The sequence below is a fragment of the Petaurus breviceps genome, unplaced genomic scaffold, assembly GCF_028583685.1.
Source record: "Petaurus breviceps papuanus isolate PSGF00001 unplaced genomic scaffold, PetGlider_PUasm1.0 90845, whole genome shotgun sequence".
Lineage (NCBI taxonomy): Eukaryota > Metazoa > Chordata > Mammalia > Diprotodontia > Petauridae > Petaurus > Petaurus breviceps.
Window position 1 is genome coordinate 8,506,558 of NW_027187359.1, and position 26,964 is coordinate 8,533,521.

General features: G+C 39.0%; 1 protein-coding gene across 5 annotated transcripts in view; it reads right to left on the minus strand.

Moving 5' to 3' along the window:
- RBKS (ribokinase) overlaps window positions 1-26,964 on the minus strand; it is a 151,278-nt gene that overhangs the window by 14,917 nt on the left and 109,397 nt on the right. Inside the window, exon 8 of one of the 5 annotated variants that reach the window (XM_069072117.1) lies at window positions 21,004-21,027. The exons of the other annotated variants lie outside the window; for them this stretch is intronic. Coding sequence (XP_068928218.1) covers window positions 21,019-21,027 — 9 coding nt within the window. The 3' untranslated portion in view covers window positions 21,004-21,018. Of the gene's footprint in view, window positions 1-21,003; window positions 21,028-26,964 lie in introns of those variants that run through there. 5 annotated transcript variants of the gene reach the window in all.

The window sequence follows — 26,964 nt, forward strand, 5'->3', positions numbered from 1 at the left end:
TGCTAAGATAAAATCTTTGCCTCAAGGTACTGAGTATGCTTTCCTGCTGTCCCCTGGGATGGTTTGGGACCCAGAGAGAGGGAGGAGTTGTGTACGGTGGTTGGGGGAAGTGCTGTGGACACCAGAGGACCTACCCTGTTGGCTTTGTTGCTCAGCCACCCCTCAGGACTTAGAAGCTGGGGTTGGAGAAATGTGGGGAGAAGGGCACACCCCCAAGAGAACTTTATTTGGACATTTTTGTTTTGGATTGAGAGAGGAGGAGCTGGTTGCTCACTCCCCAAAGATTCTGACCCCCAAAGAATGATGTTATGTATATACTTTGTGTTTGTTTAAGGCCATGTGGCCACTCTGGTAATGAGTTGTTATGTTGCTATGTATTTTGCAGATGTGTTTATTTTGTGGGAATTATGTTGTAGATGTTAATGCCTATCCAGATACGAGTTGCCTATGTAATGGACGTGAAAGATCTTGGGGCCCAACGTAACGTTAATGGTATGTAAGATCCTTCCTGCCCATTAACTGGCCTCACATGGAGCCCATTAAGGGAAGCTTGCTTAGGGGAGGCTTGTTGTAGGAAGGCTTTCACACCTTTTGCCAGTTTCTAATTAGGCTCTGAGTCAGGAGGGTTGTTATGCCTTCTGGCTCTGAGAAGTGTATATATGCTCTGAGTTGGTATTTTGCTTTGGGGGCTGGCTTATGAGAAGGATATTGTGATTCCCTGGTCGAGATTTTGAATGGCTGTATGTTCAGAGCTGCCCAACTGCTCAGATGTAAAGGCTCTCTTGATCTAGGGATGTATGTAAAGTGTATAGCAATATTACTTTGATTCAGGCAGTCAGAGCCCTGTCTATTGGTCTTTAATTCTCTGCTTGTATTTTCTCTGAAGTTCAAGGTGCTGACTTTTCCCCTGAACTAGTGAATATAATTAAAAAAGACTGTTGACCCTTTAAACAGCTATCTTTCCTAGTAAAGCAGACCTAAGCCTGTCCTAGCAGCCATCCTGGGTATGCCAGTGTGGTTGCTGCTACAGGCTGTTACTGTATATGGTTCTGCTCATTTCACTCAGCATCAGTTCATATAAGTCTTTCCAGGTTTTTCTGAAGTCTGCTTGCTTATCACTTCTTACAGCACAATGGTATTCTATTACATTTGTATACCACAACTTGTTTAGCCATTCACCAATTGATGGATATCCCCTCAATTTCCAATGCTTTGCCACCATAAAAAGAGCTGCTATAAATATTTTTGTACATGTGGGTTCTTTTTCCTGTTTTTATGATCTCTTTGGGATACAGACCTAGAAGTGGTATTGCTAGGTCAAAGGGTATGCACAGTTTTATAATCCTTTGAGCATAGTTCCAAATTGCTCTCCAGAATGGTTGGATCAATTGACAACTCCACCAGCAATGCATTAGTGTTCCAATTTTCCCACATCTTCTCCAACATTTATCATTTTCCTGTTTTGTCATGTTAGCTAATCTGATAGGGGTGATGTGGTACGTCAGAGTTGTTTTGATTTGCAGTTCTCTAATCAATCAGAATAATTTTTTAAAAAATTATTAAGAATTAAGTTCCTGTCCCTTTTCTGTGTAGTTCTAAGGAATGGGTTGGTAAAGATCTTATGGAGATGGGAATTGAGTACTTTCATGAGCCATTTGGATTAGAAAGCCACTAAAATGGCAGTACTTTTATAGCACTGGCCTTATAAAGGTTACAGCCTAACTGGGAAGCACATGAAATAATAAGAGAACAATAAAAGATGGTGTGTAATTAAATATCAAATGGTACTTTCATGTAAGGCTGCACAATATAGATTGTAGAGTTGTAGGAGTTCTAAGAGGAAGGCTGGACTTGAGCTTGGCCGTGATAGATGAGAAAAACTTGGATAAGTAGAGAAAAATAGATTCCAGGGAAAAGGGTGGTTCTTTATGAAAAAACATAAGGCAGGACTAATCCTAATAAGACTGGTCTGGTCAGGGTATAGAGTTCATGTTTCAAAGTACAGGAAAATAAAACTGACTGGGTAAGTTGGAATCAGACAGTGGAAGATACTGAAAGCCAAGCAGAGGAGTTTGGACTTAATGTAACAGAATAAGAAATTAAAAGTTTTTAAGCGATTGGTTAGATGAAAGCAGTATTTTACTTGAATGTACTGAAGTGCATGCTATCCCCACAGATCACAAAACAACCCCTTCTACACCTTGGTAGGTGCATAAATTGGCATTGTTACTGTGGTCAAAACTGTTCATCAGTTGGTGGCCAATAATCATAGGCCTCTATGAAGTTGGTGAAATGGTTCCTCGGATGGCAGATGTTGAGTTTGTCATCAGGCATTGTCACCTTGGAGCCATTCCAGCTTTGAAGGATTACAAAGTATTAGAAGTATTAAAACATGTTCCATTGGCATAGACTTTGAGAAACTGAGATCATTTGCCTACCACAAAGAGGCATCTGGGGGGAAACTGGGAGAAGGAAACAGTATTTAAGGAAGATGAATTTAGTCTTCAAGTGCAAGTTGGTCTCTACAAAGGTCCCATTCTGAGGCTTCATTGTGACATGGAGGGTCCTTGGGGTAGGGGCACTACAATTCCACAAAGCTTGAATGGCTTCTAATGAGGCACATGACAGATTCTGACTTATTGGCTGAAGGCCCAAAGAAACCTCGTCTCCATAAGATCCTCAAAAGGGATCAAAATCAGTCAGTCAATCAATCAAGTGTTTGAGCCTCTATTATGTGTCAGGAACTGTGCTAAATGCTGGGGATATGAAGACAAAAGTGAAACAGTTCCTGTCCTCAAGGAGTTCATATTATAAAGGAGGAGATATACACATTTTAAAACATAAGTAATATATACAAAATTAACACAAGGTAGGTTTTTTTGGGGGTGGGGGACACACTAATATAATAAATAGCTGGTTGGGCCAGGAAAGGCTTCATGCAGAAGGTGGCACTGGAGCTGTGTCTTGAAGGAAAGCAGAGCTTCTGAGAAGCACAGGTGAGAATGGAGTGAATTGGGGGGGGGGCTCAGTACAAAGACATGGAGGTGGGAGATGAAGCAGCATGTGTGTAAAAGATCAAGGATGCCAGAATGGAGGGATTATAGAGTGAATGGAGGAGAATCACATCCAAATCCAAGAAGACTGGAAAGGAAGGGAGGGTCGAGATTGTGAAGAGATTTGAAGCCAAACAGAGAAGTTTATGTTTGAACCTAGCAATGATAGAGAGCTATTGGATCTTACGGGGGCAGGAGGAAGAGAAGATGGTGATGTATTCAGATTTGTGGTTTAGGAAAATCACCTTGGCAACTGTGTGGAGGATGGATTGGAGTAGGCAGCAGCCTGAGGTAGGGAAACCAAAGAGGTTACAGTAATGGTTCAGGTAAGATGATGAAGCCCTAAAGTAGGGCGGTGGCCTTATAAGCAGAGATAATGGGATGTATGTGAGAGATATTGTGGAGATAGAGATGACACATTTAGGCATCTGAATGGATATGGGATGACAGCAAAGTTGTGAACCTGAGCGACTGGAAGGATGGTGGTGCCTTCAGTAGTAATAAGGATACCAAATACAAAATAGGTCCCAGGCTTATATAATCCCTTTAATTTATGCATTGGATGATGGTGGAATAATGGAAAATGGGGCAAAAGGTTACCAGAAACACACGGTTCTTAGGCTGCTAATAAATATTCATTTACTGTTGATATTCAATGTGTGAGCAGGTAGATGGTGCAGTGGATAGAGTGCCAGGCCTAAAGTCAGGAAGATTCATCTTTCTGAGTTATAATCTGGCCTCAGACACTTCCTAGCTGTGTGACCCTGGGCAAGTCACTTAATCCTGTTTGCCTCAGATTCCTCATCTGTAAAATGATTTGGAGAAGGAAACAGCAAACCACTCCAGCATCTCTGCCAAGGAAACGCCAACTGGGGTCATAAAGTGTTGGACACAACTTAATAACTCAACATGTATTTTTTTTTGTCTAATGACCAACAAATCAACATATTATTGAAGCAGATAAATAGTATCCATATTGACATTTTTTCCATAAATGAAACCAAATGACATAATGCTGTTGCAGATAAGTGAAAGGACGTCTATACTATATTATCAGTGATGACTTGTGTACAAGTAGTCTAAAAAATCATTAAAATATGTACACTGGAAAAGTAGATAAGTGAGTAATGTATTGAGAATATGAGACAATAGATAGATAATCCAAATTTTACAATGGTACACTTGAGATAGCAAAAGAATTAGAAGGAGGGTTTACAGTACACTGGGGTGATTTATGGAAACACATGAGCCAAAATCATATGGGTTGATAAGTTGTGGAGGGGGTGTGATCCGTACTAGTGAAGGGGCTATAAATATCAATTGGATGCTGTCTGATTCCTCCATTACTGTATCAATTTGTTGGTCATAGGACAAACATTGGATGGTGAGTGCCAATAGTTAAAATATTTGTAGATGGCTTCAGAACTATGTTGGGTTTTGTTTTTTTTTTTTTAGTATTTTATGCCCCATTTTCTATTGCTTTAATTAGATCACAGATCCATCTGATTATTTAAGGGGCACCAATTTGGAAGCTAGCTTATTGTCCCAGATATACAAAGTGATAAAGGCCTAGGTTTAGCATTAATAGAAGTAGAAAGAAAGGAATATCTGACAGACAACACTTGATGATAGATTAGGTAAAGAAGATAAAGTCAGAAGAAGAGGAAGATAATCATAATAATAGTTAACACATTTATCTAGAACTTTGAGGTTTGCAAAACACTTGACATATGTTACCTCCTTTGAGCCTTAGAACAACCCTGTGAAGCAGGTGCTATTATCATCCCCATTATGCAGAGGAGAGAAGTTAAATGAATTGCACTGGGTCACACAGCTAGTGTCTCAGGCAGTGCTCAAACTGCCTCCAAGTATAGAATTCTTATCTCCCACCTCTCCCAGCTGTCCGAGACAAATGAAGTGTTAAGCCTGGGAAACCTGACAGAAATGGGGAAACAGTGGAGAGGGTAGGAAACAGGAGTGAGGTTGGCATTATAGGAAAATATGATGATGAGCTTTGTTCCACCCAAATTTTATTTCAAGTGACACTGGGACATCCCAATGGAGATGTGGTAGAAGCACAGAGTTGGATTCAGAGTTGGATGAGAATTCAGAGGATTCAGATAAAACATTTGGAAATCACTAGCACTGTTATGGTCAAAGCCATGACAATGGATAAGCTTATGGAGGTAAGAATATCGATTGAGCCTTGATATCCACAGTTAAGGAGCAGAAGGAATAAGAGGAATCCATGAAGGTGATAAAGAAGGAGTGCTTGAAGGAGCAGGACATGAAGTAGGATAATGTAGTAATGGAAGCCAAGGGAAGGGAGAGCTTCAAGATGTGGGGAATGGCCAAAAGTGAAACATAGCAATATGGAGATGACTGTAAGAGAGTGAATCACCAGCAGCTATGATGGTTTCCAGACTTCTCAACCCATAAATGCCAAAAAGAAAATAAAAAGTCAGTTGGGAACTCTGTTGTAAGGGTGAAGGAACACCATGGTCCAGCCCCTACCCCAGGGGCGAGAAGTGGTGGGTGGTGTGGCAGTGGCAGCTTTCAGAACTCCTGGCCTGCAGATTTTAGGGGGACCAGGTGACTACTCAGAGGGTAATCGCTTTTGCTTTGACCTGCCTGGATCTGGATTGTGGTCTTGGGTGGTGGTCCTGTGGTGTGTGGCCAGTGAGCCAGAGCTTGTGGGGGCTGTAGAAAAGGCAGCCAATTAATAGCTCTGACAGCTGTAAAAACCCTAGCAATTTGGGACAAAGCTCTCTCCATTCTGTAAGCAGAGTTCTACTGTAGCAAAGAGCTCAAAAGTCAAGTAATTGGCAAGATGAGGAAGCGCAATCAGACCATACAATCCTTTTTTGGGGACAAAAAGGATCCAAGCATGGAATTAGAGGAGGACAATGAAGTCAGAAGTCCTGCATCAAAAGCTTCCAAGAAAAATACGAAGTGGAGGAGCTCAAGAAGGATTCTGAAAATCAATTAGCGAAGTGGAGGAAAAACTGGGAAGAGAAATGAGAATGATGCAAGAAAATTATGAAAAGAGAGTCAACAGTCTGCTAAAGGAGACCCAAAAATACATTGAAGAAAATAAAAAGTGTTGGCAAAAGAGGTCCAAAAAGCCAATGAGGAGAAGAATGCCTTAAAAAGCCGAATTTGCCAGATGGAAAAGGAATTTCAAAAACTCACTGAGGAGAGATGACTGGTAAATCCTTAACTTGGGTGTGACATCAGCAGGGAGATTGGACTTAGTGATAGACAGAAGATGGAGGGAGTGAGAAAGGAAAATATAATGATGAAAGCAAATTTGTTGCCTATGGAACAGGCATTCCAGAGGGCCCAGTGAAAGTGGTGGATAATATTAAGGTGGGACTTTGGGGTGGCTGTGTTGAGGGGGATGGGACTAAGGAATCAGGAATGGGGTTTGTATGATGACCTACAGGGGTTCTGAATCACTGGAATATGTAGGGTATTAATCAGATGTGAGTTTGTAAGTCATTAGGTGAAAGGTGCCTCTTCTCTTTCCAGCAGAGACTGGAAATCAGGCAGGAGATGGCACAGGAGCACAGAGGAGTGCCACCTGTCCTCTTACTTTACACACTTTGTTCCTACTATTCCCATCAATTAGCTTTACAAAGGGATATTTACTTTGAACAAGAATAAACTACAAACATTTTGGAGAGTAGGCTTTAAACTTAGCTCAATTCCTACCCAGCATTAGTGCCACCACACTTAGATCCAGCTGGGGTATAACTGTTGGATGAACTTGCACCTCTGCTTTCTGCTGTGCTAGTGTATCCTAGGTCACTGCCAAAGATTACAAATTACTCCTCAGGGCATCAATCCTGTGCTGGCTACAAACCTTAAATCTGGCAGATGGGATGCAAGGAGCCCTCTGGGACTTCTGAATTCATGAGACTATCAACTATTCCCTTCACTGATGACTGAGCAGTCCCAAGGGCTCTGAGGCAGAGCCTATGGCTGAAGCTGAATGCCTCTGCAACCAATCCAAGAGCCTCCTCTTTGACAGATGGTGAGTCAACCAGAAACAGTTATAGAATGCCTGTGCTTGTTCCAGTCTGTCTCTCCAACGCCCATCCTGATTCTCCCAGAAGATGCTCCCTAGAGAACTTCTACATGGAGAGATTCCATCTTCTCCCTAGTGCCCTCCAAATGAAGGAGCCATCCGAGGCAGTCAGTGGATGGGCCAGACTCCCATTGCACTGAGTAGGAGAGTCATATCTGTGCTTCAGGAAGCTCAGTGGAAGATGGATTGGAGAGGAGAGACACTTGAAGCAGGGAGACCAGTTAAGAGGTTATTGCAATGGTCTAGCTGAGAGGTGATGTAGCAGCTGTGTGAATAGAGAGAAGGGGGTGGATGAAAGATGCTGTAGATGAGGAAACAAGCTCCTGGAGATATCCCTCACCCTGTCCACTTAGACCAACATGAGAGAGAGGAGAACCACTCCTGTCATGGATGGAGATTTTATATACTCTACTAGACTAATGAGACATTTCACAAGAGAGGGGGATTTTATGCATTTTTTTGCATTCTGTGCTTAAAAATACTGTACATATATTTGAAAACTCGCTATGCCATTTAATACATTTTCTCCTATAGTCAAGACTAAGGAGACACTACTCAGAGGTAGGGCAGCTGAGCATTACTGATATCATGACTTGTTCTATGCCTTACTCCTTTTTAACTTCTGCTGAAGTATTATTGCAAACTGCATTGCTGGAGATGAGAAAAATAATCAATAAATTAATCAATAGTTATTTATTAACAAACCCAACTATATGCTAGGGATACAAGTACAAGAATGAAAACTTAAGCCCTTTATGAAAATATATAATTGATCAAGGCCAAAATGTTAAGTTTGAACCAGGACAACATTTAACAAACACCCTTTGCTAACTATCGACTTATTTCAAAGTGAACAGTTAGGGTTAAGTGTTATGATTTCGTATTTTGGTACTTGTGATATCCCATAATGAAAGACTTTGCTTCCACCTTCATTCTTTCCCTCCTTTTTACATATGCACATTTGACTCTCTCTTGGTTGCTTCCCTCTCATCCATAAAAAGCACACTCCTGTCTCACCTACATTGGTCATTTCACCTTTCCTTCCTTTTTACAATTAAAGGGAATGGAATCATTTTTTCATACTCACTTGCCTTCATTTCCTCTCTTCCACATCTTCCTCAATTCCCTGATATCCAGCCTACAGTGAGATTCTGAAACTACCATAGATTAGTCTTATGGCTAAGACTATGGCCATTCCAAACACTTCAATATCCTGCTTTTCTAGGTTCTAAATTTTCCCAGCCATTCCTCCATACTTTTATTTCATTCACTGTTCATTCAACAAATACATTAAATATTTACTATTTGCAAGACCCTTTAGTGGGTGCTAGGGAAACAAAGGCAGTAAATAAACAGTCTCTGTTCTCAAGGAACTTACAAGAAAATATGTATTAAATGATAAAAGTGATGTGCATAAACTACCTCATTTGCAACCAGACTGGCATATTGGCAGTTGTGCAGAAGAAGCCTGTCCAAATGTGGAAAAATGTTCAAGTTAGGACCTAAAAAAATTAAGTTAATTTTAAAAAGTTTATCTCTTGATTCAAAAATGTTTAGATCAGTCTCTTTAAGATTAATGGAGAATTTAAGTCTATTTCTTAAATTTAAAAACTTAGTAAAGGCATCGATAAAGGAGTTTTTATAAGTTGATTCATATTCTTGAACTCTGCCAGCTTTAAAAGTCTTTAGAAATTAAGGCCATCGTTTCTAAGCTTTTTGCTGCATTGGATTTGGGCCTGTCTGCTGTTCTGCAAATGGGTTAGTTTTTGCACAAGAGCTGTTACACAAAGACAAACACAAATAGTGCTACTAACTTTCTATGTAGCCTTGGACAGGTAACTTCCATAAAATGAGGGTGTCAAGATGCAATGATATCTAAGGTTTTTTAGAACTTGAACATTTTCAGAGTCCCTTTAGTTCTGCTTCCTTATCTCCTTGTTGGTTTTTATGGCCCCACTGGAAGGCAGGAAGCTTTCTTTGTAACTCTATACAGCATATAAAACCTTGTGGGTGCTCTACATTTGCTGACTCACTGATATAGGTCAGTAGTCTTGTAGTGTGCTAGATCTCAGTTCTCTTTGTGTTTTCCTGTTTCTGTAATCTCTTCTATGGTGAATTAATGCCCCTTGGTGGACTAAATGTTTTCTTTTAGGTCAAAGTTTGGATTTGGTTGCTATGGACTGAAGTTAAGTATTCAGACTCTGGAAAAAATAACCTGTTATTTCTATTTATACCTAATGGCTTTTAAGTGCCAACAGATTACTTGGTTGTTGATTCACATCTCCAGCATAACTATTTTTATATAGTAGTAAGATGTTTCTTATGGAAAGTGTTTTTTAAGTGGAAACTACTGGGTCACTGTGATTTTCCTGTAAATAACATGCTTTTTAATCAACTACACTCAGAATAATATTATAGTTCTCATTGATATAATGCGATGATTTTTAACCTTTTACTGAAAATATTTTTTGTGTCGAAAGGGTAATCATATGAATAATTTTCTATCAGTAAAAATAAATGGGTGGCTTCTCTCTCACTGTCATTTCCCTTAAGGAGGAGACACTGTTACAGGGTAAAAGGCCTTCATGGGGTCGACTGAAACCATTGATGGACTCCCAAGTGCTAATACAAGGGCCTACCTGATGACACTGGCACTAGGTAGTTTTGATGTTGTTCTGATCTGTTGGACTAAGATTCCTCTAGTGTCAAGATTCTATGATTCACTAAAAGAAAGAAGTACAAAGAAAATTACTGTGTAAGGGAATGAGAGTATGGGAGAAGGCCTATGTGGAAAACTTGGTGCCACTTACAGAGGTCCTCAGCAGCTGAGGGGATGGGAAAGGCTAATAACACCCAAAGTGACCATGCTCCATGCAGATGGATTTCCTGCTCATAATGAGTCCATGGGAGCCAATGAAGTATCACTGCAGTGTTTTAGAAGCCAAGAACTTTGGCTATGAAAGGGGCATTAGATAACATGGCATCGCAGATTTAGAGCCAAGGGATCTTGCAGATGAGTCCAGCTTCCTCATTTTACTAAAATGTGAAAACTAGCTCAAACCTTGCTTTCATTCATTTATTAAGTACTTACTCTAAGGCAATATCCCAGGCACTAGGGCTATAAAGTTAAAAAGGAAATTGTTCAGAGCAGCTAGGTGACACAGCAGATAGAGTACCGGCCCTGGAGTTAGGAGGACCTAAGTTCAAATCCGGTCTCAGAAACTTAACACAAAAACTAGCCGTGTGACTTTGGGCAAGTCACTTAACCCCAACTGTCCTACCTTCCCCCCTCCAAAAAAAAAAAAAGGCAAAAAAAAGAAAAAAGAAACTGTTCCTGCCTGTAGGGAGTTTTCATTACCCTGAGAGGGACGGGTTATGACATGTACACAGAAAGGTGTAATATAAAGTATTCTGAGGAAGAAAAGAGCATCTGGATATATCAGGGCAGGCTCTCAGAAGGAAGGAGCATTTTAGCACAATGAAGATGAGGACAAGGAAAAAGTGGATATGAGGACACTGTGGAGTCCAGGCATGGGGAATAGCTTATAGAATGTTTAGAGACAGAAGATGGAATACCAAGTTATGTGATTCAGTTTGGTTGGAACGTAAAATGAAAGGGGGTGGTGTGAAATAAGGCTAAAGTGGTAGTGTGGATCCAGAACATGGAGGACACTGAATACCAGAGTGATAAGTCTTTTATCCTAGGGGCACTGAGGGGCCACCAAATATTTTTGAGTAGGGAAAACTGAAAAAAAAAACAAAAACAAAAACAAAAAAACCCTCTCAAGCCCTGAGCTCTAGAAGGCAGCTCAATGACAGGGCTGGAGAAGGGACAGATTGGAAACAGATCTAATTTAGGAAGTTACTGTAGTAGTTCAGCTGATAGACATTGGGTAGTTGATGAGATGAGGGCAATGGTTTGATATAGAGGGTGAGGAAGAAGAAGTAAGGACTCCAGAGTTATAAACCTCAGTGATGAGAGGATGGTGATGCCCTCAACAAAAAATGGGAGACTTGGAGGCAAGGAGATTCATGTGGAAAAATAATAAGTTCCATTTGGGACATATTCAGTTTGGGATGCCAGCATCCAAGTACAGATGTTTAGCACACCTGGAGTTAGAGCTCTGGGCCTGAAATGAGGGAGTGAGATTAGGGTTAGAGACAGAGTTTTGTGAATCATCTGAATCCAGAAAATACTTCAATTTATGGAGGAATCACCAAGGAAGAGAGTATAAAGAGAAGGCACAGAGCCTAGGGAAACCTCAGCGGGTCCAAGGACAGGAGATGGATGGTGACTCATCAAAGGAGACTGAAAGGAGACTGTCTAGCATGGTTAGACAAAGAGGAGAACCAGAGAAGGCAAGGGAGGGCAGACCATATTGGAGAAAGGTGTTAGGATCAAGAGAGCAGTGAGGGTTGGGGATTTTGTAGAACCTTGGGAAAATACTATGACTAAATTGTGTTTTGGGCACTTTTCTGATTCTTTTGGCACTCCTGCCATCACCATGCTCTCTCCTTCTGCCTCTCCTTCATTTTTATCTCCCTTTGTCCTCAAGTTGTCTTTGGCTACCCAGGTACTGCACTAGGTTCCTGTGCCCCCAACCTAGGCCTTTCGGTTTTACTTATCTCTCTGCTAGGTGATAGGGTTAATTTAATAAAACAACTCAAGCTAAACTGTTAATGAATAAAAATAGATTGTGTCACCTCTTCAGGTAATATTTACTTTTCAATAGGGCCCTTAATGACAACTTGGTGAGCTGGGATTAACTTGGGATTTTAGACACCCTGGCTGGGTCAAGTGGGAAATATTTTGGGGCAGAAGATCATTTTTAGCAACTCATCACATCACATAGTGTAGACAGTTGTGTGTTCACTCCACCCTTGTGTGGCCCTTACCCCAAATGCACCATGTTTGGGAATACATACTTGTGGGGGCTCAGACACTGGGGAAAACAAGGTTTCCGTGCAGTGAATTTTTTTCTTGGGCTACATTCAAAGTCATGATTCTTGGTAGGTACATGCTACATGATCTTCTAAGTTTAAAGCTTTTTTAATAGGGACATTTTCTAGGCCCAATTTTAGAGGGATTCTATGTTCTAGTGTTCACCTTCCTTGAGGGCTACTGGAGAAGAGAAACACTGATTGAGAAAAGAAAGGATTCACTCTCATGATCCTACTCTCTCCCCATTTCAAAGAGAATTCTATGTTATTAGGAAGATGAGAAACTAGGATGATCAATTACAAAGGTAGAATTTAATAATGTGGACTGGTACCTCAAAAACAGGATGTTAGACAAAATCACTACAGTTATAAATACTACAAGTGTTTAGTATGGTGGTAAACTGAATGACATTACAGTGGGGTTTTGCAACTTTAACTGTAAAGTTTGGTTAGAACATTTTAGTGATATTATTGTGAAACATAATTAGTTGGGTCAACCTTAAGTTGTTACATTCAAAATAACATATAGATAGAAGTTTCTAGATTTGTTCTACATTCTTCTCCTTCATGCCCTCTTTGTTCCATACCCTACTTCTTTAGGCCTTTGCATAGGCTATCCCCAACACCTAGAATGTACTTCCTCCTCACTTTCCCTACACAGAATCCTCACCTTCCTTTAAGACTCAGTTCTAGGACTAGCTCTTTCAGAAAGCCTTTCTTAAAAGTTGTTATACTCTTTTCCTACTCAGATTATCTAATAGTTTCTTATCTTATAAGGGAAAAACTACCTTCAGGATTATGTGAATCCTTGAATAGAATGTAAGCTCTGTGAAGATAGCATTGCTTTTGCAGGGGGAGTGGAGGAGGAAGGAAGGGCATGGAGTGTATCATCAGCACCTAGCCCAGGGCTTTGAACACAGCAGGCACACAATAAATGCATGTTGAGTTGAATTGAGAGGATAACTAAAGCAGGATAGAGTACCTCAAATGGGTAGTAAAGTCAACTACTAAGACAGTTGTAGTTTACAGAAAGTTGGATAAATCAGAAGGAATCATGGGTATCTGATGTGGTTAGGAGAAAAATTAAAAAAGGATGATGCGAATCCCAAAGGTAGCTTTTCATTTATAAGATAGTGATGATATTTCCATAATCATGCTAAAAACAATGGGATCATCCAGTACCTCACCCATCAGGAATTTGTACCCACTTTCTGACATTGGATGATTCATTAACCAGACTGCCAACTGGCTTAACGGTTAAAGCTTTTGCATTCCTAGAAGATGTCTCAACAAATTCCATCTAACATGTAGAGTCAATTTTTCTTTCTCCTCAAAACCTCTTCCTTCACCAAGCCATTTATCATTTCAGGCTGTCAAAGCCTACAATATGGACCTAAATTCCTTGGGCAACTTAGCTGACTTACAGTGTGGGAGGCCAGGCAAAGGAAGATAAGTCAGATCATGACAGAACCAAAATTTAATATACATTTTTATCCCCTCCCCCAAAAACCATCCAAAGAGATGTTGAAAGAAGTTAAGTGGCCAAAGATAGATCCCCTACAAGATAAGTCTTTAAAAGATATCAAGAATGATCTATTTAGCAAATCTTGCAGATATGTTTAGAAAGATTTAGGCATTATCTGCACCACAGAGAACTGGAACTAGTCAGTTCTCCATCCTTTAGGGAATTGAAATTACTCTTTGGTCTGGTTCAACCTGAATCCTTTGGGGATAAGTTAGAACTAAGACAATATCCTTTTGGTTTGGAGGTAGAAGAATAATCTGAGGTTGGTCCAGTATCCCCTTGTGGCTGTACCCAATAGGAAATGATCTCTAGGTTATTACATCTCTGCCAGAATTGAAACTGGGTCACCTTGGCTATATTGTGTGCCGAAGGTCTATTCAACCCACTATACTATAATTTCTGTGCCTTGTCCCAAGTTGACTGTAATGTGAGGGAATAAAGCTTTGTATTGCTGTATTTGGTTGTGTTTTAGGTTTTTACCACAAACATACAAAGTATGTCATTTAAAAAAGGAGAAATAAATGTGTATAATATCACAAATCCCCCTAAATAGGAAGTTATGGGAAGGCATGTTTCAATGTAGTCAGATCTGCCTGGCTTACTGACCAAGTGTGGTGCCTTGGAAGGAGCACACTGATCCTTTGACTTTGCTCCTTACCTTTATTTCCTAACTCTGTGTTCTTAGTGGTCATAGGTCTTTGCTTGGTTCACTCTTGTGATTAATTAGCCTTATGTTAATTAGCCCTGTCCTCTTTAAGAGGCAGAGAATGTGGGAACTTATAGAGTAGGTTTCATATCAGCCATACTTGCTATGACTGTTCTGAGCTGTGGTTTCTGATCTAGGCTTGGATTCTGGGTTCTGAGTTCCGCACTATTCATTCAAGTCTGTCTGGTTACTGCTGTGTGTTCTGGCTTCTGACTGACAAGAGGTCAGTTTTTGTTTTTTGCTTGCAATGCTTGGGTGTCTTTCTTATAAATCAAACCTGTCTTGTATCCACCAGAGTGGAGAATACCATTCAGAGAACCTGATAGCCTTAAGACTTGACATGAAAAAAAATGTGTAAAAAGTGTATGCTAAAAGACTCAATTTTGTAGCTCAAAAGCTAATAGTTTTTTGAGAAAACCAAGAGTCCCAACAACTTTTGAATAATGGCAGTCTTCCATTGTGGCTCATCTGGAAGAAAGGAGGAGTGAGATAAGACCTAGTTTAAAATTACAGAGTTTAATTTTTAATTAACTTTAGCTATTTATCTGGATGTGATAAATCATACACATTCTTTGCTCTAGTGTGCACCTTTTTCCTCTAATCTTTCTTGTACCAGTTGTTGACCCTCACTTTGATCTCAGACTCCTGATGCTGTCAAGTTCGTTAGATCCTGCTGATGCTAAGTAGTGACTATACTCACCTAGTTTGTGGGTATACCTCCTGCCTCTGGCCCTAGTCTCAAGATCCATCTTTCACTGAGTTATTGGTTTCCTTCATTATTATAATCTGTTCCTTGTCTCTGGATACTTGAACTCAATATTGTATTAGCACAGACCTTTCCATCCCACCTGATACTACTATATCTAATATGAAATCTCAACATGGATCACAGAAGACTCTTAGTGAAACCAGATGGAGGAAATCAGGCTGGGCAGTATCAATGGAATAAATGAGATACTTAGATATGTAAGCTGTGTTATATTTTTAAAAAATAATTTCAGTATTTTATAGTCATACCTGCGATGACATCACTACATAATCATACAAATGTAGAAATGGAAAGGACTTTAGAGGTTATGTAGTCCAATTCCCTTGTTTTATGATAAAGATTGGTGAAGTTCAAAGAGATGAAGTGTCTTGTCCAAGTCTTTGAAGCTAGCTGGGAGCAATTCGAGGGCCAGGAGCAAGACCCACATTTTGTAACTTTTAGTCCATTCTTTTTTCCACTATACTACATTGCCCAATGCCTTCGTCATTGACTTCCTAATTTTCTAGCTCTAGATCAAAACCCACAAATGGTGGAAGTGACAGCTAAATCAGAAAGAACCAGTATCCCTATGGAATTCAGGGCCCCTCACAGCAGCAGCAGCAGCAGCAGGACTGACCAGCAGGGTGTCCATGGATGGTGGAGGCAAGTATTAGCACTGTGAAAGATCATGGGAAAGCTCCAGCTCTTTCTAGTCTGGACCTTTCTACTACGATAAGTCATATAAAGTTAAGAAAGGTCAAAAATAAATGGGACCCAGGCTTAGATACACAATATTCCATGCAGAAAAAGCCTAGAAAAAATAGAATAACTGATAATTCTTCCTTAAGCCATGGAGAAGACAGTTTTTAATTTTTTTAATACAAAAATTTTGTATAAATTTACAAAATTTTACAAATTTACAAAAATTTTTTTATAAAAAATTGTTTTTTTCCTACATTATGTTAATATTTTTCTTCTGTTTAATCTGTGGCAAATGCTGACACAAATCAGTGTGTTATCTCCTTTTTTTTTTTTACACCTGTATTTTTCTTGAATCATGCATTTCCACCTAGATTGGGACTGTATGGGGCTAAAGGCTTCTTTCAGAAAGAGAAAGGCAAATGGAGTACTAGATCAATGGATAGTTGATAAAGAGTAAGGTCTGATAGGTCGGTGTACAGTGCTATTTCACTGTCAAATAAGGTTTCATATGCTCTTAAGTAATGATAGCTTTTTCATTTTTTGTACATTGATTAAAATTGAGTTATTAGGGGTAACTGGCCTTCATCCCAGACACACATATTCAGTTCAGTTATTAGAGTTTAGAAGATATAAAAAATGATTGCATCTATGATAGAAACTGCAATTTGATATTGATTTTTCCCCAAACTAAATCCAAGGCAAAATAAAGTTATGTTTTAGGGTGAAATGTTCTAATTGCACAAAATTTCACAAACATATTCACATCTACCATGTGTCTAGAACAGGATGAATTCATTACATTCAAAATTTAAGAGGTCAGCAATCTATGGACCATTAAAGGGTACCGAACAGCTTGTGGTAGGTTTCAGGCCATGGGTCCAATTTGATAGGCTTTATCTTGGAGCCTAGTTATGTTTCTGCCTACGCTTGTGAGCTTTTGGCTTGAAAGCTAGATCAAGGCTGTATTCTAGGCTGGTATGTGGGTTTAACTATGTCAGAATGCACCAGTTTAACCAGAAACTTAATGGTGAGACTGTCTGGTGACCATGGGGAAGTGTGTGCCAGCCTTCAATCAGGGAGTGAGTATCTCAGTAACAGAGAAGCAAAAGGGGCTGTGTCTTTGCAGTGAATCAACTATCCCATCTTTTAGAGTAGTTTGAAGAAGGGCTGTAGAGGTAGCTGAGCTCTGAACCAGGGTCAACAGATGACTTTTACTTAGTTGGAACAATCTCTGAGCCAGCGTGTGCCTAGATTTTAGTTTACTTATGAATCCAAAGAAGAGATTGGCTCTCTGTCATTTCAGTCTTGTTAACCCCTCCTTGCTCTAGCCAACATATTTGTGGTGAATTAATTTATTCCAAAATTCAAGGAATTCTATTTCATGAAAGAGAAATGTGGGTTGTAGTTGAGTATGGACTAAAAATGGAACACAGAAAGTCCATTCTTCCATTAATGGAAGCTTTGTATGTAAATAACTCAAATACTGGTGAGTAAATGACTTAAAATCCAGATGTTAGTGAGATACCCTTTTTAAAAAAAATGCTTACTCTCTAGACTGGTAATCTTTTTCTATGGGCTTCCACAATTCTGGTTAGAAAACAGTTAATCCAATAAAATCTAGCAATTTCCAAAAGAATCTGCTGAAATATTTCTGCCAAATGTTCATCTTCTAACAGCTGCTTTTTTATTTCAGTGAGAGGTACTTGAAATAAAATCATTGTTCTTTGTGAAAATTGCATGCTAAATAATGTACAGTTACCAGATTATTAAATAGCAAAGGCATTTGATAATATTAGCAGCAACCACAGGTTCCACTTCTGCTGATGCACAAAATTCTGAGTAATTAGTCATTGTGCAATATTGTATTTATATCCTTTCTGCCAGAGCCGTTAGGCCACAAAATCAGCAGGCAGTTGCTATTATAAAAGGACTCTCTAGGTTATTTATAATGTTTTAGCTTCAGTACAGTTACTGCTTCATTCTTAGTCCAGGTCTAAATTATGAAAATAAAGTAGAGAGTTGAACAATTATGCAGGGAATTTAGGCTTGTATTGATGGCTAGGGTAGATAATTTATTATTTTTTTTAAATTTATTTTTATTATTTTTTTTATAAGCAATCGGGGTTAAGTAACTTGCTCAAGGTTACACAGCCAGTTATTTCTGGGTGTGGTGCTGAGTATCTGAGGCCGGATTTGATCCAGGTCATCCCAACACTGGAGCCGGTGCTCTTACTCGCTGAGCCACCTGGCCGCCCCTAAGCAATTGGGGTTAAGTAACTTGCTCAAGGTTACACGGCCAGGTGTTTCTGGGTGGGTGCTAAGTGTCTGAGCCCGGGATTCGATCTCCAGGTCTTCTCAACACTGGAGCCGGTGCTCTTACTCACTGTGCTACCTGGCCACCCCGAGGGTAGATAATTTCTTGCAAAATATGGATTTGGGAGTATGAAAAATGTGGTATATTTGTCTTAGGAGTCTATTCCAGAGATCTCAGGTTGACATAATGGAAACAGCAGTGGGTTTGGAATTAGATGAGTTTGAATCCCATTTACTATGCATATGATCCTGGGCACAATCAGTTTATCTCTATTTACCTGTTTCTTCATTTGTAAATAAGGGGGCCAGACTGTATGATATCCAAGTTCCCTTCCTGCCCTGATCTATGATCTCAGCAGCCAAGCAACTGTGCTTCAAGAATCTAGCTATACAACTCCTTAAGTATGAAGGTTCTCCTATCTAACCTGCTTAGCAGATTACTAAGAATGACTAGGTGGCACAGTGGGTAGAGTGCTTCAAATACTTCCAGCTGTTTGACCCCAGGCAAGTTACTTAATCCTGTTTGCCTCAGTTTTCTCATCTGCCAAATGAGCTAGAGAAGGAAATGGCAAACCACTCCAGTATCTTTGTCAAGAAAACCCCAAAAGGGGTCACAAAGAATTGGACACAACTAAAACGAATGAACACTCTCCCCCCCCACCCCACACCACCCCCTGAATTCATGAAAAAATGAAGGAAGGCTTGGGTAAATTTAGTTAATTTATTTACACATTCACTTAAACAATTATTAAGCATCCATTATAAGTATGGCACTGGAATGGAAAATAGAAATAATTCCTGTTCCTTCATAAAATCTAGGAATTTGACTAAATGAGTCCTAGATCTGAGGTAGCTATGGATAGAGCAGATAGTACAGTGGACAGAGTGCTGGGCCTGGAGTCAGGAAGACCTCAGTTCAAATCCAGCCTCAGATACTCCTTAGCTGTGTGATCCTGGGCAAATCATTTAACCTCTGTTTGCATCGGTTTTTACTATAAAAGAAAGATAATAATAGCACCATTTCATAGGGTTGCTGTGAGTCAAATGGGAGATATTTACAAAGGTGCCCAGTACATAATAGGTGCTATGTAAATGTTTTTTCATTTCCTCCTTCCCTTAGAGCTTCCATCCAGCTCAGTGATTCAGTATTTATATGGAATATATTTAGTGTCTTTGAAGAGGTTTGGATAATTCTTTATCTTAGGTATTCTCTAAGAAATTTCATTCCTGTGCTCATATATCTTTAGTATCTACCTACTGCCCATCAAGTAAAATTCAGACTCTTTTTTTTTTTTTAAAGCAACTGGGGTTAAGTAACTTGCCCAAAGTCACACGGCCAGTTTTTTTGTGTGGGTGTTAAGTATCTGAGGCCGGAACTGATCCTGGGTCCTCCCGACTCCAGGGCCGGCACACTTACTCACTGCACCACCTAGCCGTCCCTAAAATTCAGACTCTTGAACAGAAATGAGAAAGAAGATAATGCAGAATCACTGATAGCTAAGTTATTATACTCATACTTTAAGACTTCCCTGCAAGGGAGTATTGGGGCTTAGGTGTGTAGGTGGTTGAGATGGGTGGTCCTAGCCTTACCTTATAAACCTGGACCTGTAAAGGAGCAGTTGTTTGAATTCTCCCTGTGGTTGTCATCCCCATATGGGATTGTAGCCCACAGTTTAAGAAGCCAGTGGAAAAAGTTTAGGAAGTCCTGCTCTGTGTTATAGGCTCCTAGGGGGACTCTCAAGGCAGGGCGGTTATTTCTGGTCATTTCAATAAAGAGCTGCAGGGACTCTTGGGTACGGAAACTACAATAATTTAGATTCCATATATTGACTTTTGTTGTTCAGTCATTCAGTCATGTCTAACTCTACATGATCACATGCACTTTTTTTTTTTTTGCCTTTTGGAGGGCAATTGGGGTTAAGTAACTTGCCCAAGGTTACACGGCTAGTTTTTTTGTGTGGGTGTTAAGTGTCTGAGGCTGGTACTGAACTTAGCTTCTCCTGACTCTGTGGCCAGTGCTTTACTCACTGTGCCACCTAGCCGCCCCCATATCCCATGCACTTTTGTCCATGGAGTTTTCTTAGGAAAGATACTGGACTGGTTTGCCATTTTCTTCTCCAATGTGTCTCCATTTTACAGATGAGGAACAGAGGCAAATAGAGGTTAAGTGATTTGCCCAGGATTACACAGCTAGTAAATGTTGAAGTGTTGAAGCCAGATTTGAACTCAGATCTTCCTGGCTCTAAGCCTAGTACACAACCTAGCTGCTTCTCAGCTACAGGATTTATTTGGTCAAACTACTAGATTTTATGAACAAACACAGATTATTTCTATTTTTATTTTGATTCCCCCATAGCACCAAACACAGATCCATACTTATAGTGGATGCTCAATAATTGTTTGTTAAACATCTTCTACCCAGGCTTAAAGTTAAGGGAATATTACTCTCTAGGATCACATAAGTTTGACACTGACAACTACTTTTCCTTTCTTTACCCTATTTTTAATCTTTCCCCTTTCACTCCCCTCCTAACACCCCCTTCTATTACTTTAGTCTTTGGTTTCTTGTGGTATAAATCTATGGAGCTTAAGACTGGGCACATGATTGGGAGAGCTTAGGTGTGACCATGGAATAATGCCAAGAGGTTGTGTGATGTGGTAAAAAAAAGTTGTGGATTTGGGGGAAATAATAAAAAAAGGAAAGCCCATGCAAAATAACTATATAATCCACAATTTACCCAAGGTATGCAAAAGACATGAATATACAATTATAAAACATCCTTTAAAGAAATAAAGAACTTAATAATTCGAATGATATTCAGTGCTCATGATTTTGCCCTTGTAATTATTTTATAGTGTGCTCGTGAATAATCAGGTATCCATTTTGAGCTTATTATAGTACATGTTGCAATCTAAACATAATATCTGCCAAACTGCTTTCTAGTTTTCCTAGGGAAAAGAAAAGAAAAAGTAGGAATGAAGTATAAATAACACTTCCAGACCTCAAATTATATTAAAAAGCAGCAAATAAAGCTGGTTAAAAAAAAAGTGGATTAGTGGGACAAGATAGAGAAGAATCAGCACAATTGAATGTGATAACCTATTATGTAAGAAATCAGAGAACATAAATTGTGAAATGAAATCTCATAATTGAAAACAGCTAAGGTTGGAAGGATGTAGGAAGTCAGGAATATGAGATAGTTCAACTGTTTTTTGAAAATAGTTTTGAACTACATGAGAAAAGTCACTAAACTGTTCACACCCTTTGACACAGGAATCCCACCACTGGGTATAAATCCCAAAGAGGCCAATGACAAAAAGAAAGGTCTTATATACAACAAAATATTTATAGCACACTCTTCATTGTTAGCCAAAATTTGGGAAAAAAATGTACCAATTAATTGGGGAAATGCTGAACAAACAGTACTTACATTTTAATGTAATGAAATAGAATGTTACTGTGCAGTAAGAAACAATTAATATGAGGAATTCAGAGAAGTGTAAGAAGACTTTTATGACCTGATGCAGTATGAAGAAAGCAGAAACAAGAATATTAGATACATAATGACTTCAATAATGCAAATGAAAACAACTCTAAAGGAAATTAACTGCTTTGAAAAATCATGGTTCTGGAAACCAGAACATGAAACATACATCCCTCCTCTTGGCAGATAGGTAGGGAACTATGGATGTAGAAATTGCAGAAACTGTTATATGTGGATACTTTGTTTTGTTCTTGCTTAACTGTTTTTCTCTCTTTTTTTTATACAGGGAAGGTTCAGTGGTAGGAACAGGGTGGGGAAATATATTGAGAAATACTCTGATGTTTAAAAACAACAGGACATAAATTTAAAAAAACAAAAAGAAAAAGCATTGAGCCCTCCTCTTCTGTGATGATGAAACTTTTTTTGAATAGAGATTTTTTAGAAAGAATGAGATTTTTTAGAGTCCTGAGTTTTATAGTTGATCGCACACAGAATAAAGATAATTTAAAATGTTTAATTCTGCCTGATTAGCTAATATAGGAGGTAATTTGCTGAGGTGAAAGTAATATAATAATGATAAAACTGTATCTTGTGGGTGACAGGTATGCCTGTCACTTTTTTAAAAAGACAATTATTGCATGAAATGTCCTTTCTTTGCATTCACTGAACTTTTTTTAAAATCTTCTTTATATCTTTCCCTGGACAGCATTCATTGTAAAGGAGAATATTTGCAGATGATTCAGTAAATTCAATTCAATTCCCTTCAACATATCTTAAGTTCCTACTATGTGCAAGCCAGTGTTAATTTTTAAGTAGAAAAGAGAAAAAAAAAGTATGTGTGGGGATGTGTATACAGTAATAATCTATTAATTCTCTAAATTCAGACATGTTTTTCCTTATTAAATTTTTATTTTTGTTATTATGATGTTGACAATTATTATGATGGGGAGGGCAGGGCAATTGGGATTAAGTGGCTTGCCCAAGATCACATGGCTAGTAAGTATATCAAATGTCTGAGGCCGGATTTGAACTCAGGTCCTCCTGACTCCAGGGCTGGTCAAACATTTCTGTATACAAAGAACTCTAAATCTTATATATATATATAATACCATTTTTAAAGGTATTTACTAAATTCAGTACATTAGCCAGTCAGTGAGTCAACAAGTATTTATTGAGTACCTACTATTATACTAGGTACTGTGCTAAGCTCTGGGGATACAAGGAAAGGCAGAAGACAGTCCCTGCTCCCAAGCATCTCACAGTATAATGGAGGAGACAACATACAAGCAAGATAAATACAGGATAAACTGGAGGCAATCAACAGGCTCCATGAAATGATACTCAGGAGTAGTCAGAGGTAGGTGGAAATCCTAGGAAAGAGCATCAAGGAGAAGAGGCTGAATGACAATGTCAGAGGTGGCAAAGAGGTCAAGAAGAATGAGGACTGGGAAGTGATCATTAAATTTGGCAGTGGAGTTCATCATTGGTAACTCTGGAGAACGCAGTTTCATGATAAGGTTGGAAGCCAGAGTGAAGAGAGTTTAAAGTGGAGGAAGTTATTGTAGTCAGCCTTCTCAAAGTATTTACCACAAAAGGAAGAGAAGATAGGGGATAATAGCTAGCAGCGATGAATGAATTCAGTGAGTTTTTTTAAGGATAGGCATGTTTGTAGGCAGTAGGGAATCATCTAATAGACAGGGAAAGACTTAATGAGTGAGCGGGGATGATACAGGGGTCAATCTGCTGGAGATGGGGTCATTTACAGGACAGGAAAGAATCGTTTGTGCATGTAGAAGAGTTTGCCTTGGCAAAGAGAAGGACATGTGAGACAGTCTGTAGAGGAGACAGTAGCAGAAGACATCTAAGTGTTGTGGTATGATGAGGAGGGGAGAGGACAGAGTTCTCAGAACAGTCTTAATTTTTTCATTGAAATATGAGGTGAGATTCTCAGTTGAGAGGGTAGAGGTTGCTATGGGAGGGTTATGGAGGGGTGAAAGGTTTGGAAAAGCAGCTGGGGTGAGTGAGATAGTGAGTTAATTAGGGAGGTGCAAAAGAATTGCCTTGCTGCAGTGAGGGCTTATAGTGAGACCTCCTATGGCTCCCCCTCTTTCATTTGAGACCCTGGACTCATATTTTACAGAAAAATTTGAGATATTTGTTGTAAGCTCCCTCTTATCCTTTCTGCTACTACGTCCTCTTTCACCCCGTCTCACACGATGGGGTGGCCATGGGGTGGCCTTACTCTTTGCCAGGGCTAATGCCTCTACCTATTCAAGTGATGCCATTCCATTCTGTCTTTCAACAGACTGACCCCTCTGTAATCTCTATTCTATCACCTGTTTTAAATCTCTGGCTTATTCTGTTTCCTGGCTTATTCCCTATTGCCTACAAAAATGCCCTTGTCTCCCCCATCTTGAAAAAACTCTTCCTTGATCCTTTCATCCCTGATAGCTATTGTCCAGAACACACTCTCTAACGGTGTCTCACAGGATTCTGTCCTGGGCCCTCTTCTCTGCTTTCTCTATACCAATTCACTTGGTGATCTCATTAGCTCACAGGGATTTTATTACCATCTCTATGCTGATACTTTCCCTATTATTATGAGGGTAATAACATCCTCCCAATCCCTCAGGCTCGCAATGTAAGAGTCATCTCTATCATCCACACTGTCTCTCATCCCCTCCTCCCCCCATATCCAATCTGTTACCAAGACCTGTCAATTTTGCCTTTGCAATATTTCTTGTTTACCCCCTCTTCTCTCCTCTGACACTAATACCATTGATACAGGCCCTTATTACCTCATGCCTGGATTATTGCAATAGCCTGCTGGGAGGTAGGTCTGCCCTCCTTGAATCTCTTCCCATTCCAATCTATCCTCCATTCAGCCATGAAATGATTTTTCTAAAGTGCAGGTCTTACTAAGTCACCCCAACTCAATAAACTCCAATGATTTCTTATTGCTTCTAGGATCAAATATCAAGTTCCCATCATTTTTATGATGAAGCTCATCTATACATGAATTGAAGTAATTTTTTTTTTTAAGCAATTGGGGTTAAGTAACTTGCTCAAGGTTACACAGCCAGGTGTTTCTAGGTAGGTGCTAAGTATCTGAGCCCAGGATTCGATCTCCAGGTCTTCTCAACACTGGAGCCGGTGCTCTTACTCGCTGTGCTACCTGGCCGCCCCTAATTGAAGTAATTTTCAATGAGCATATTAGTAGGAAACATGCAGGCTTTCCCAGGGGATATTCAACAATGGAACATGTCTCTGTCATCTCACAATTACCTGAGATGAATGATGCAGGAATGTCAGATCTCATTGGGCATACGGTTTGTTGACTATGAAAAAGACATTTGATTGAGCAGAACAAAACACCACTTTATAAGCTTGTTTATAGAAAGATGTTTCCTATCAACTTAAAGATCGTTTAAGATTCCTTAGAAGAAATAAAAAAAGAAGCCCTGTTCAGTAACCTTTTAATAATAAATGTCAGGCAAAACACAGAATAAAGATATATATGCTTGTCAAAAGTGTTTGCTAGTCTAACAGAAGAGTAAGACTTGCAGAGTATCCTGGAAGAGATATGTAATCACTAAAAAGAGAGTCTGGTCTGTCCATTTACACTGGAAAGACTGAGTAGATGAAGAATATCTATTGTCTAGAGTTCAACATTAATTTCAGTGGATACCTTATAGAGTTTGCCCAATAGCAGGTATATCTAGGTCAGATAGCTCAGAGAGAAAATGAACTGGGGCCAGGGTTAATAAAGGAAGAGAAGATATACTAGATTGCTTTTAGGAAATTGCAAAATGCTTTTACTAATTCCAAGATTCTTACGAAAGCAAAGGCCCACCTGTTTAATAATAACATTTTTACCAGTGTTACTATATGTAATATAATTTCCTTGTTTATCTCTTTTGATCATGCCTAATTTTTTTTTACTATTCTTTTATCTGAGATCATGATTGTTACCCCTGCTTTTTTTAAGTTTATTTGAAACATAATATATTTTGCTCCAGGCCCTCATTTTAACTTTGTGAATTTTTATGTTTCTACTAAACAACATATTGGAAAATTACTGCCTCTGAAGAACTAAAGATGATTATCACACAATGGGCAATGAAAAAACACAACATACATACTGAAAAGGGAATGGAGAAGAGGATCAGGTGTTAAAAATTGTATAACAGGAGGAGAATGTGTAAGAATGAGAGATAATAGGTAGACAGCCAGAGTGTTCTACTTTGTGATGGGAGAGAAACTGAGTTAGGTTTCTAGTACATTAAGTAGATGCCCTATGGCAAACTTTTGTGAGAATATGGATGAGAAAACAGAATGGGGAGGCATGGGTGACTAGTGATCTGTACCACTGGAGGGAACTCACAGATTGATGAGATCACAGATGCATTGTATGGTTTATTATGTTTAGGGTTTTCCTAACACTGAACAAACTCTGCATTCCTGATATAAATCAAACAATCAAATCAACTTTTTAATATATGTCTGTAGCCCCTTTGTTAATATATTATTCAATATTCATTAGATATTTGGTTTTTTGTTTTCTATTATTTAGTCTACTAGTTTTCTTTATTTACGTTGCCTCACCCTGGCTTAGTTATCAAGACCATATTTGTGCTCTAGAAGAAAACTGGTAGGATCCCTTCTTTGTCTATTTTTGAAAACAGTTTATGTAATACTGAAATTGTTCTTTGAGTATTTCCTAGAATTTTCTTTGAAATCCATCTACTCCAGGGGTTTTTCTTCTGAAATTCCTTTATGGCTTGTTCAGTTTCTTTTTCTGAGAATGGGCTATTTAGATTATCTATTTTTTGCTCTATTAATCTGGGTATTTTCTTTTTTGTAAACATTAATCCATTTCAGTGCTTTGGCATAGAATTGGGCAAAATAGTTTCTAATAACTTTATCTTTACCTGTGAATTCTCCTTTTTAATTCTGATATGGGCATTTTGGTTTAACTTTAAAAAAAATTTTAGATTAGCCAATACTTTTTCTATCTTAATAGTTAAAAAAATCTCCTAGGGGCGGCCAGGTAGCTCAGTGAGTAAGATCACCGGCCCCAGAGTCAGGATAACCTGGGATTGAATCTGGGCTCAGATACTTAGCACCACACACAGAAATAACTGGCCATGTAACCTTGAACAAGTTACTTAACCCCAATTGCTTTAAAAAAAAATCTTAGTTTAATCTATTAGTTCACTGTTTTTATTTTAAATATGGTTAAGCTCTTCTTTGATTTTCAGTTCCTATTTTTGTGCTTAGCTGGAGTTTTCTGAGTTGTAGTTTTTCTTTCTAAAAAATTGCAAGTTTAATTTACTGATATTCTTCTACCTTTTAGTGATGAAAGTACTAAATGAGACAAAATTTCCTCTTTTGAGTGCTT